Source organism: Lucilia sericata, unplaced genomic scaffold (genome assembly GCF_015586225.1).
Source record: "Lucilia sericata isolate MDLA Ls3-8-SP2 unplaced genomic scaffold, ASM1558622v1 Contig000006F_arrow, whole genome shotgun sequence".
NCBI lineage: Eukaryota > Metazoa > Arthropoda > Insecta > Diptera > Calliphoridae > Lucilia > Lucilia sericata.
Genome location: NW_023994047.1, coordinates 31,454 through 44,644, shown reverse-complemented (window position 1 = coordinate 44,644; position 13,191 = coordinate 31,454). Strand labels below are relative to the sequence as shown.

Below are 13,191 nucleotides of genomic sequence, written 5' to 3'. Positions count from 1 at the left end.
ACAATGTCAAAACTATTGTTTTAGATTTTAAACAGTTACAGGAAGGCGTTATTCGTGTAAAGGATAGAGGTTTTAATTTGTTAAAATAAGGATTTTTCTATTAAAAGGGCTTTCTATTAGTCCACACTAAAGCCTATGGTTTCTAGGCTAGACAATAGACCAGAGAATAGTCTATCGACTTTCATAGTCTACTTTCTAGTTTATAGTATAAAGTGTAGTCCCTACATATCCTTTATTTTTATTCCGCTGCTATATTTATGAATAGAAACTAATTAATACTCTATTTTCTACATATAAAGGTTTAATGCCTTCATCATGAAATTTTCCCATTACCATCAACTTGCGCAATAATTTTTTTATCATAAAAAGCCACAATTTATTTACAATTATTTTATAAAATATTTATAAACATTTTTTTAATAACGAAATGACATTTCATGCGTTAGTGTCCTTACTAGGGCCCCTTTTTTTCTTAGTAATAATTTAAAAAATAAATATTTCAACAGAATTGCATTAGTTCAAGTCATTTACACGTTTCTCACATTCTATTCACGTTATTCTATGTGCCATCCCATTTAAAAGTCATATAAAAAAGCTTTCTGAACCTAATAAGCCAATAAAAAAAGAAGTAGTTGCTTGAACTGACCCCTGTTACAATACTATTTTATAGACATTTTAGTGCAACAATTTTAGGATGAAAATAGATGAAAATTATTTACTTAAGTAAACTGTTATTGAAGGTATGTACCAACTAAGTTTGAGCGCTAGAGTGAGTGGTTGGACTCATTTAGAACAAATTACCTCAGCAGACCCATAAAAATATCGTAAAATTTATAAGAAAAAAAGTTCAACTGCTGAACTTAACAAAAGTCACTAACTATCTAATGCTAAGATAATAAAACCGGAACATGTTAAGGAATATTTTGCAAGCAAGAACTTTGGCATTTTTTCCTAAAACTTAACTAAATAAAACTTTGTTAAATTTTCCAGAATATTTAATAAAATTTATAGATGGTCATTTTGAGAGGTTTGTACTTTTTTTCCAAACTTAGTTATATAGTAGCTGCTTTTATACTTTTAATGTAGTTTGTTGATGTTTAGCCAAAGTTATAAATTTCTTTTAAAATAAACCTCATATTTTTTTTCTTAAACTAATGCCTGGTTTGCAAAAGACTTGTATGTAGTCTTGAACTCTTTTTTTTTCTATTTTTTTGGGCCAAAAAACCCCAAAATTTATACACATATTCTTTGAAAATTCCTTAACATTGTAAAAGCATTTTAATCACCAACTATTTGCAAATAAAATAAACCTCAGCCTCCTTAAAATATGCTATCATTATTATTCTTGTTGTTTTTTTTATTTATAACAAAAATTTCCCTTAAGATCATGTTAGAGCTTTTCTTTCTTTGGTTGAGAGTAGTATTATTTGAGTCACAGCAACAACAGCTACAACAAAATTAAGTTTGTTCAGTAATTAGAACACCACTAAAGACACCTGAAACTTTTCTGTAAGAAAATTTTTTAGTTTGTTGTTAAAGGAAAAAACCAAGAGTAACTCAAGTACTACTAATAAAACTATAACAACAAACTAACAACTACAATTAAGGCAATAAAATTAAATAAATTAAAAACAAGGTTGAAAAGAGTTGTGATACACTTGTTGGCTCTTTCGACGGTAACAAAATAAAAAAATTGTCAACGAATAATCGGTTACAATAACCGATATTGTAGTCCAACATTACACAACAGTATAGGCCACAGACTGGACTATAGTCTCCCTTACAGCATACGTTATCGTCTCTATTGTCTCGATAGCAGATTGAAATCTATACTCTAACTGCAGCGACTGTAGATTGAACTATAGTTTGGACTATAGAGTCGCAATTTTATACTATAGTCTCAACTATAGGCTGTAGTTTCAACTATAGACTGTAGCCTCAACTATAGACTATAGTCTCCACTATAAACTATAATATCAACTATAGACTATAGTTTCAACTAGAGACTATAGTCTCAACTATAGACTTTAGTCTCAACTAGAGACTATAGTCTCAACTAGAAACTAAAGTCACAACTAGAGACTATAGTCTCAACTATAGACTATAGTCTCAACTATAAACTATAGTCTAAACTATATACTATAGTCTCAATTATAGACTATATTCTAAACTATATACTATAGTCTAAACTATATACTATATTCTCAGCTATAGACTATAGTTTCAACTATAAACTATAGTCTAAACTATATACTATAGTCTCAGCTATAGACTATAGTCTTAACTATAAACTATAGTCTCAACTATAGACTATAGTCTCAACTACAGACTTTAGTCTCAACTGTTGACTAGAGATAATAGTCTCCTGTATAGACTGAATTATAGAATCGACTAGTCTTTGATATTTACAGTAGACTGGATTATAGTTTAGTCTAGTCGGCTATAGACTAGACTCGACTATATGCTGGAATATAGTCTCTTCTATAGAATATAATGTAGTCTCGAATGTAGACTGAGCTGAAAATTGGACCAAATCATGGCTATAGATTTATTTCTCAGCTTTAGACTATAGTCTGAACTAAAGACTTTAGTTTCAACTGTTGACTACAGATTATAGTCTCCTGTATAAACTGAATTATAGTTTAGTCTAGTCGACTATAGACTCGACTATATGCTGGACTGTAGTCTCTTCTATAGAATATAATGTAGTCTCGAATGTGGACTGAGCTGAAAATTGGGTGAAATCATGGCTACAGATTTATCTCGACTACATCCTGGACTATATTCTAGACCGTAAACTGGAATATAATATCGACTATAGATGAACCTATAGTTCTACATTATAGTATATGCTATAAACTAGTTTAGACTATAGATTAGACTGAAGTCTCGACCATAAACTGGGCAGTAGTCTCTACCATAGCTTGGACTACAGTCTAGATAGAACTGAAGTCTCGAGTATAAATTGGACTATTTTCTCAACTTTAAGTCTCTGTATCTACTATAGTCACGATAATATAGTCTTGACTATAAATTATAGTTTCCTCTATAGATTGGACTATAGTTTCGCCTATAGATTGTACTATTTTCTCAATGATTGAACTATAGTCTCTGATATAAACATAAATATACTATCTTTACTGTCTCACCAATCAAACCCCTTATTTTCATGCTCGAATTGTTCCCGGTATGGTGAAAGGATTGCACAAAAGATCTAAAACTGGTGCTTAGTGCCCTGTCTAATATAATGGTCTTGACTAAACTCTAGATTCGATTATAGACTAGACTATAGTATTGGTCAAAGTCACGACTTAGTCATGAATATATAAATACAAGGTGTAGAATTTGAAAAAAAATTCTTTGGGTTTCTTGTTAAATCAGTCAAACCCTTATTTATTACTTCTGTGGAGAGAAATATTTAACCCCCATCTTCATTACGGTAGAAATTTTTAGCCCTAAATGTAAAAAAAAATCTACAAAATATTTTTTTTTCTCTTAAATCAGTCCTTTTTCTTAAATAATATTTGCCATTTTTTCTATTTGTTACGAAAAAAAACATGTACAAAAAAAATTGTTCTTAGATGATAAATCCTTTTAAGCATTTATTGCATTTCGAAGTAAAAAGTTTTGCAGTTTTCATACGCAAGTTTGTTTTTTGTTTCTTTTTAAAACATTAAAAAACATTTGTAATTCTTTTCTTCAACTACAAATGAAAAACTTTTCTTTTAAACCTTATTTTTTTTTCTAAAATTTTTCTAAGATTTTTTTTTCAAATTTTTCTACCAAATGCCCATACCCTAGTTTTTTCTTACAGTTGCCAAGAAGGAGTTAAGTTTAAAAATAGACCACAATATGTTGTAAATTTTGGCCAACATTAACTCACCCTCTCTCTATTCTTACCCAGGAAAATAACTAAGAGGTGGAACATTGTTGAGGTTTGGCCCAACGCTTGAGCCTTAAAAAAACACCCTTGTGAAAATTTTTACTTGGGATTTTTTTTCTCCTTTTTATTTTTTTATGTTTCTTGTTTAAGTGCCACACAACTACTTACAAGTGGCAATACATCTTAGAAGTGACCACCAAATGTTGCTTCCCCATCATCTTTATCATCATCATCACATGGTTGCCTGTTGTTGTTGCTGCTGCTACTTTTTAGGGTTCATAAAAAAAATAATAACAAGGAGCTGAAAAATATACAAGGATATTGCCACTTCTTTATAGTAGTTGTTGTTTTGTATACTTTAAGGACTTTATTTGAGTTGTGTGTGTCTTATTTTATTTGCTTTTTTGTTTCTAACACTTGTTGTGTTGGTTGTTTTTCTCTGTCCTATAATAGGACTCCTGAGCAGAATATTTGATAGAGGGGATATATTGTTATGGGCAGAAAGAAAGGAGTAGGAAATCATCAAATCAGCCAAATGAAGAAATCGTGAAAGCTTTCTATTTAAAAAGAAAGTAAAAGCCACTGAAATATTTTAAGCTTTAAAGCTTTTTCAAAGCTTTTGAACTAATCAACTTAAGTGTATTGTTGAAAAAGCTTTATAAGATCTTTTATTTGTAAAAAGCTTTTCAATTGTAAAAATATCCATTTTCTATTTTAAATGCTTTATAAGCTAGTTGTCTGTATAAGCTTTTCCAAAAAAAAAGCAAAAAGCTTTATAAGCTTTTCAATTGCGAAAAGCTGTTTAAACTTTTTAACTGTAAAAACCTTAGTGGGGTCTTTATTACAAAAAGCTTTATATGCTCTTAATTGTAAAAGTATTTTTTAAACTTTTGATTTATAAAAGTTTTCTAAGCTTTTTAATTGTTTAAGCTTTCTAAACTTTTTCATTGTAAATTTGTAAGTGTCGAAAATTAATACATATCTCAAAATAAGTTAATTTAATTATAAAAGCTTTGAAAGCTTACATTCTCAAGCTTTCTAGTAAACATACAAATATTTATTATATTTATTTGCTTAAATATTTATTAAATCTTAAACTAATTAACTTTAAACTAACATAGTTTATTTCAAAGTTTCTCTTCTTTTATTCTCTTATTAAATACATTTTTTTTCTCACCAAAAAAAAGGAACTCGAATACATATTACAAAAAACAATTAAAACTAAATTAACTAAAATACTTTATAAACAATAAAACAAAATTACGTTTTTGTTTCTTGCATCGTTTGGAAATTGCCATTCGTCAGTTTGGGATTAGTAGAAGTGGGTACCACTGATTTTTGCAATTTACGACGCTCCAGCCAGCGTCTCACAAAAGGTGACAAAAGCTTAGGATCCACACGATTAACACTATTGAAACCCAAACAAAAGCTCACAATTGAAGCCACAACAATGGTGATAACAGCACCCACCATGGTATAGTAGAGATAGGAAATGTTATAGATTTTGAAGGGGGCATCACTGTTAAGATAGGAATTACAATATTTTAGATATTTAGTTTTAAAATTAAAACACCCACCTGGCCTCTTCTAGAGTTTCAGTAACATTTTCCGCCACCAAATTTAAGGCGGCCATATCCGGGAAAGTATAATTACAACCCAATGTGGTAAAAGGTTTACGCACATAAACCACTGCGCCACTGATTTTATCCAATTGAGCTTTAATACACATCCAGGCCATGAATATGAGACCCGTGCAGCCGCCTACTAAGGCGCCCTTTTTTAAAGAACATTTTAATGAAATTTTCTTAAAAATGTAAAATAATATAACTTACAATCTCTCCCACCCAGGGTATCATTACACCTAAGGTAAATATACCCAACAGAGGACCATTGGCCACCGATGACAGTGTTATACTTAACTGCAACACTGTGCCCAATTGCTCCACCACAAATACCAGTCCAACACAGAGGAAACCAAATACTACCACCACTATACGCATAATATATGAGGTTTGTCTTTTGGTTAAAGGTTTGCGTGAAAACATTTTGAAAAAATCTTCTAGAATGACAGCAGACATGGAGTTGAGACCAGTGGAGAGGGAGGATAAGGCAGCTGAGAAAACACCGGCCACAAAGAGACCGGGTAGGCCGGGTAAATCTCCCAAAGTTTCCATGACCAATAGAGGCAACAATTGATCATTGCGTTTGGCCAGCTAACAAAGGGATAATGAAACAGAGATCACGAATAGAATTAAAAAATTTCGTGCAAAGAATGAGGCAATGAAGCAAACTTTAAAAGCTCTGGGAGCTTTAAAGCTGAGTGTTAAAAATGACAATGAATGAGTTAGGCATTAGGAAGCAAGAGAGAGCGAGATAATGAAACCAAGTTCACGAATAGAGTAAAAAAAGTTCATGCAAGGAATAAAGGAATGAAGAATACTCTGTGAGCTTTAAAGCTAAATGAATGAGTGATTTATTAGTGATCATTTTTCTTCTTATGTTTACCTTGGTTTCCAAAGGATCACAATCCGAGTAAGTGGCATAGATAAGTAAACCACTATAACCACAAATAACCAAAAAGATTAAAACACCTAATATGAAATACCAGATGGCGCTTTGAGCTTTTTTCAAAGTCGGCAAAGACAAGTAACGCTGAATCATATTCTGATTAATGGCATTCGATTTAAGCCAATGAGGAACACCACCAATAACCAAAGAATAAACCGTATAACGTTCGGTGATATCAAACGTAAAGCTAGAAGGTTTAAAAAATTAAGCTTTTGTGGAGCAAAAAAGTTTCTCTTAAAACCTACTTAGGCGCCTCCAATCTACCACTTTCCAAAGCCTTTTGAAATACCACTCCTGGACCGCCTATATCTATGGTACCCTTAATCATGATCAAAACCATGGCACCACACATGATTAAGGTTTGTATGACATCAGTCCAAACTACAGCTTTTAAGCCGCCCTGTGCGAGATTAGGAATTAATAAAATTTATTTGTATTTGGAAGATTTTAAAACTCACCACACAGGTATAAAATATACACACTAAACACACCATGGGAGTGACAAAATGTATATTTGCGCCCGTGGCTTGATTAAAAGCCAAAGCTGGCACATAAATCACAATGGGCAGCCACAGCATCTGGGATTTTGGGAACCATTTTTAAACAGTTTGAAATTATTTTTAAGAATATACTTACCGTGCCGCATATGAATAGTATGGAACCAAATAATCTAACTTTTCTATCGAAACGTGACTCTAAATACTGAGCAAAAAGAAAACATTTAAAAAGATTAAATAAAAAGCTTTCTGGGAGAACTTTTATAGAAAGCTAGCTTTAACTTAACCTTAGGCTTTAAATGAGCAAAATTTTACTTACCTGATAGGTGGATATTAATTTCAGTTCATGATACACAGGCAAATACAAATAATGCATAAGAAAGCCCATAGTTATCATGGAACCAATAATATACAAATATTGGGTGCCATACAAATACACCTCGGTAGGGGTGCCTAGCAAAGTAATGCCGGAAATAAAGCTAGAAATAGTTAAAACTAACTGTTAGAAAAAGAAAGCTCTATTAGAAAAACTTTCTCACAAACAGCTTTTGAAAACAAACACTTCAAACCCCTAAATTCTGAATTCCTTTACTCATTCTGTTACAAATACTGACCTTTTCATTACAAAATAAATTACACATATTCATTATTTTCCCTAATATTCTCAAAACGTGTTTGAATGTAAATTGTAATTCTTTGAACTAATATTTTTATTAGAAATTCTAAATCTACGTGTTTTTATGTCAAAATCCCATTATAAATAAATCTGTATCTAATTGTAAAATTTTCGTTCTGTTTATTGTACAAAAAAAAGTCCCATAAATTGTTAGAAGTAAAAGTATTCATAAATTTATATAAAAAAATTAATTAATTACCAGTTGTTGACAATTTAGTTGGGGTGGGAAAATACAAAGTTGTCTATGTAGAAATTCTATGTCATTTTATTTAAACTTTACAGAACATAGAACAAATTTTCTCACTAAAATTATTCGCTTATTCTAAATAATTATTATAATCAAAGTAATTAAACTTTTACTAAAGTTTAGCTAGCCAGCTCTTCTTCATTTGTATATAAGTTTTAGGAAACTGTGTATTAGAAATGATTATTTTTTAAAAATATTTTTTTTTCTATAATTGGTTTTTATTATAATTTCTATATTTATATAATTTTGTTTATATTTATACACATAATGTGTTGCAATTGCAAGATAACTATGTCTAAGCTACCTTCTATTTTTTTGTCAATTAGTTTACGTATCAAACAAATTTATTAATTATAATAAATAACGTATAAATACGAATACAATGACTACACAATAATTTCTTAAGTATGACTAGTCTGGGGGCAAATACTATAATTTGAAGTCTGTTTTTTCTTAAGAAAAAATCTTTTTTATGAGAATCTTGGAAAAAGCGGAAGCTATTATGTTTATAGAGGCAATAAAATCTGGTGATATGTGCTGCAGGTAACGCTACCGTTTAGACAATAGTCTAGTCCAGCTTATAGCTCAGAGTATAGCATAGACCAGAGCCTATTGTTTAGCACAGATTATAGTCTAGTCTATAGCCTTGCCAATATATCAAACTGTAGTCTAAAGTACAGACTGTAGTCTAGTATAAATACCAGACTATAGTTTAGAAAATGCTCCAGTCTATAGGCTAAACTATAGTGTAGTCTACAGTCCATACTATAACCTAGTCTATAGTAGAAGCTAACTTTTAGTCTATAGTACATAATATAGTCTTTAGTCCATACTATAGTCTAGTCTAAAGTCGAGACTATAGTCTAGTCTAAAGTCCAGACTATATTGTAGTCTATAGTTCAGGCTTTAGTCTAAGGCCAGATTAAAGTCTAGTCTATAGTCCAAACTATATTATAGTCTATAGAAAAACTATTTTCTAGTCTACAGTCCGCATTACAGTTTGGTCTAAAGTCCATATTATAGTCTACTCAATAGTCCATACTATATCTTAGTCTATAGTCTATACTATAGTCCAAACTATATTCTATAGTCTATACTATAGTCCAAACTATAGTCTAGTTAATAGTCCAGACTATAGTCTATTCCATAGACATATTATAGTCTTCTCTACAGTCCAAACTATAGTCTTTTCTAAATTTCAGAGTATTATCTACTCTATATTCAGACTATAGTCGTATATAGTCCATACTATAGTCTCGTCTATTGTCCATACTATATTCTAGTATATAGTCTTTACTATAGTCTAGACTATAATCTAGTCTAGTCTACCGTCGACACTACAGTTTACTCTAAACTCCAAACTATAGTCTTGTCTAAAGTCCAGACTATAGTCTACTCCATAGGCAGTCTACTCTATAGTCCAGACTATAGTCTATTCTATAGTCCAGTCTATAGTCAACACTATTGTCTACACTATAGTCTTCCCTATAGTCCAGACTATAGTCTACTTTATAGTAAAAACTATAGTCTAGTATGTGGTTCACACTATAGTATAGTGTAAAGTCCAGACTATATCCTAGTCTATAGTCCAGACTGTATTCCAGTCTATAGGCCAGACTATAGTATAGTCTAATGTCCAGACTACAGTCTAATCCAAATTCCAGACTATAGCCCAGCCAAAAGTCCAGACTATAGTCTAGCTTAAAGTCTAGTCTATCGTTTAATCTATAGTTAAGTCATTATAGCTTCCCCTCTATACTGTAGCGTTCTCATGCAACAAAAAATTTCTCTCTTTATTATGGCTTGTGCCCACTTATGCTTGTAGGTAGATAATGATAATTGAAATATTTCGTAAGAATTTTGAAAATTAGCTTTTCTATACACAAACTAATATAAAAAAGATTATTCAAATGTCACAAAAAAAGTGTAAACTAAGATTTATTTCCCTTTCAACGGCTTTCAAACGGGATGACAAAGAATTTCTACACGAAAAAGAAAATGACCTTTGAAATTAAATACACGGCTTTATTAAAGCAACAAAATAATAACAACTAAGTCATTTCTAAACAGTGATAAAATTTCAGACATCATTAGCTGTTAAGTATTATCCACTTGTTTGTAATATTTTAATTTATAACAAAAGTTGTGTAATTGTAATAATTTTTTTCCTAGTTTATTGTTACAAAAGCTGTTTTGTAGAAAGTTTTATATTATATTTATCATTTTTACCTTGATATCAATGACATGGTTATGGGAAATATTGTCATTTTACGTCCACCCACTAGATAATCATCTTCAGCATCTTTATTACTTAATTGTGTGTTTTGCTGTGATTTTTTACGCATTTTTAAGGCGAAATATATTCCAATCAGGGCACAACTGGCCAGCATGAGTATGAACACTAAATAGTCTGGCCAGCCGAAACGTTGCAGATTTGTACGCACTTCATCGACATTTAGTTTAAAGGTCATTTTGTGCGTGTGTGTGTGTTTTTTTTTTTCTATATATTTGAGATCTTTTGTTTAATATTCTTGGTGATGTTTATAGATTTGTATTGAGTTCTTTGGTGAAAGAACCTAAGTTTTCAGGAATTTTAGATATTTTTAGGTTTTCCTTAAAAAAAGAAAAACTGATGACATTTTAGATCATATAAGAAGACTTCAATTGTATAGGGTTCGAAGGACCAATTTGATGTACATATATGTAGTTGATTTCAAAACTTTGTTAAACACCATTTTAATAAAATATTTTTAGGAAATTTTCTAAGAATTCTTTAAGCTGAACTGAAAATTAACAATTCCTCTTTTTTTTAGAAAAATCCTATGGCTCGAAGGACCATTTAATTAAAATAGTTGAGCTTTTTTTCATTAGTATTTTGTAATCCAAATATGTATACAATTTTTTCTTTAGATAAAAAATGTCATCAGATTTTCTTTTTTAATTCCATATTCTCAAAGCATAATTTTAGGAAAACATGATTTTGGGAAGAGTTTCTTTAGACAGTTTATCCTGAAAGTCCTTTTGAACAGTTTTCTTTTTTGATTCAAAATCTTTAGAAAATTTATTCTGAAAGTCCTTTTGAATAGTTTTAAATTATTTGTAGTTGTGATAACTTTTATTATTTCTTATATGAAAACTTTTTAAAATTTTGTTTAATAGCTTTTCAAGATTATTTATAGTTTTAAAGGATATTAATAATTTTGGTCTGATTTTTATGTTATTCACTTAATTTTTTTCAATTTTATTCAAGTGATTATTTTTTCTCCTTTTTAGTTCAAACACTTTAAATATTAAAATTATTTAAATTACTTTGCTTTTAGTAGTTGATCTTAATTTTCGTCCTTTTTTCTCAGGACTTTAGAGACTTAAAAGCCTCTTTTGTATTTTAAAAGGGTTTTTATTGGATATCCTTTGGTTAACACTTCATTCTTAATTTAAAATTTTTTTTATTTAAAATTATAATTCGTTTTTAAAGCTCAGCTTTTGCTGTTGTTTCCGATCGTTTGTTCTACTCGTTTAAATTTCCAGCCGCTACTAAGTTTGAGTAACTGGTTACATTTCTTCTTATTTAGTAACTTTTTTTTATTATTATTAGTTACGAACATTATTTGTATAATTCTTTTTGTCAAATACAATCAAATTTCCTTATACTCGCAGTTAGTTTATACAATAATATATGAACACAACAACAGCAACAAAAAAAGAAAGAAATCTAATAATAAGTGAGAAAATTTACTTAAACTTTGGGCATGATCGACTGAAAGGGGACTTACAAAACTAAGAAAAGATCAGTTACACATATAATCACAAACCAATTTTGCGTAAATTTGGTTTTCAATTGAACAACTTTTCCGCCAATTAAAACCATTTTGAATCCAACTTAGAACTAACAATCAAAATTGACGCAAAACATTAGTAACACAACTTCTCAACCAATTTTGATTTCTAATTAAAGAAAGTTTTAAAGACATAGAGACTTAAGAAGTTACCAAAGTTTAACCCTAGTAAGTAGACTTACTATAGGGTATATAATACCCACAAATAAAATTATATTACTGTTTAAATCTCACTACGTTTTAAACATTTTCGTCTGTCACTAATTCATATTTTAGCTGCCATATGTTTCTCAGTCGGATATCAAACATTTGCATCTTCTAAACTGTAAATGTATCACAGCTTAAAGAGCTGAACAAATCACTAAACGCGTAAATTAAATATAATTTTGCAATACGATCAAGCCTATAGAAAGCCATTCTCTCTTTATCCCCTTAAATTTTGTAATAAGACATTTCTATAATGTGGGCCACTGTCATCATACATCAAACATTAGCTGCTGCTAGAGGGTGTTATTTCTTTGTTTTTTCGCAACATAAGCTTGTAAAAGTTTTGAAATTTCTAAAAATATTTTAATTTTCTTTGTGTCTAGAGTTTTGATCAAAGAATAAATTTGTAATCGTAAATTTTTTTAAGATTTATTTAAAGATATTTGTGAATGATCTTTTCTAAGTGCGTTTAGTTTGAGTGTGTGTGTTGTACACTCACTTAATGTTTGGCAAATTAACTTGATTAAATTTATTAAATAATTCTTTTTTTTTCTAAATCACTTTTATTGTTTTAGTTTTTTTTTAGTTGTGCTAAATTTTAAACGCGTGTAGTTAAACAGAGAAAAAATAAATAAAAACAACAAAATAAGAGAAACTTCATCTAGTTTAGACTAGACTATACGTTATGTAGTAGACATAACTATATATGAGATTATAGGCTAGACCATGAGCTTGACTATAGGTTAGATCATAGGCTAGACTATAGACTAGATTAGACTAGACTATAGACTAGACTATAGACTAACTATAGACTAGACTATAGACTAGACTATGACTAACTATAGATATGACTAGACTATAGCTAGACTATAGACTAGACTATAGACTAGACTATAGACTAGACTATAGACTAGACTATAGACTAGACTATAGACTAGACTATAGACTAGACTATAGACTAGACTATAGACTAGACTATAGACTAGACTATAGACTAGACTATAGACTAGACTATAGACTAGACTATAGACTAGACTATAGACTAGACTATAGACTAGACTATAGACTAGACTATAGACTAGACTATAGACTAGACTATAGACTAGACTATAGACTAGACTATAGACTAGACTATAGACTAGACTATAGACTAGACTATAGACTAGACTATAGACTAGACTATAGACTAGACTATAGACTAGACTATAGACTAGACTATAGACTACGTAGATAATTTAAATTCATCAAGACTAGACTATAGACTAGACTATAGACTA

At 30.1% G+C, this 13,191-nt stretch overlaps 1 protein-coding gene across 2 annotated transcripts; it reads right to left on the bottom strand.

Annotated features, from left to right (window-relative positions):
• Window positions 1-4,889: 4,889 nt before the first annotated feature.
• LOC119602374 (sodium-coupled monocarboxylate transporter 1) lies at window positions 4,890-11,411 on the bottom strand. Of its 2 annotated transcripts, none has more exons than XM_037953857.1 (10): window positions 11,181-11,411; window positions 10,101-10,447; window positions 7,268-7,427; window positions 7,088-7,153; window positions 6,910-7,029; window positions 6,697-6,851; window positions 6,389-6,638; window positions 5,716-6,096; window positions 5,461-5,657; window positions 4,890-5,402 (listed from the first exon to the last, which is right to left on the bottom strand). In XM_037953857.1, exons 2-10 carry the CDS (start codon window positions 10,340-10,342, stop codon window positions 5,144-5,146), a joined length of 1,830 nt encoding a protein of 609 aa, XP_037809785.1. In that variant the 5' UTR covers window positions 10,343-10,447; window positions 11,181-11,411; the 3' UTR covers window positions 4,890-5,143. The 2 variants fall into 2 exon arrangements, with proteins under 2 accessions (XP_037809785.1, XP_037809796.1); XM_037953868.1 differs by having other exon boundaries at window positions 5,144-5,402; window positions 10,101-10,484; window positions 11,181-11,397.
• Between the last annotated feature and the right edge of the window lie 1,780 nt (window positions 11,412-13,191).

Coding starts and splice junctions, on each gene's coding strand:
- LOC119602374 (XM_037953857.1), bottom strand. CDS start 10,342: ATGACCTTTAAACTAAATGTCGATGAAGTGCGTACAAATCTGCAACGT. Junction 6,097..6,388: donor GTGATCCTTTGGAAACCAAG/GTAAACATAAGA, acceptor TCCCTTTGTTAG/CTGGCCAAACGCAATGATCA. Junction 5,658..5,715: donor TACCCTGGGTGGGAGAGATT/GTAAGTTATATT, acceptor TCTTTAAAAAAG/GGCGCCTTAGTAGGCGGCTG.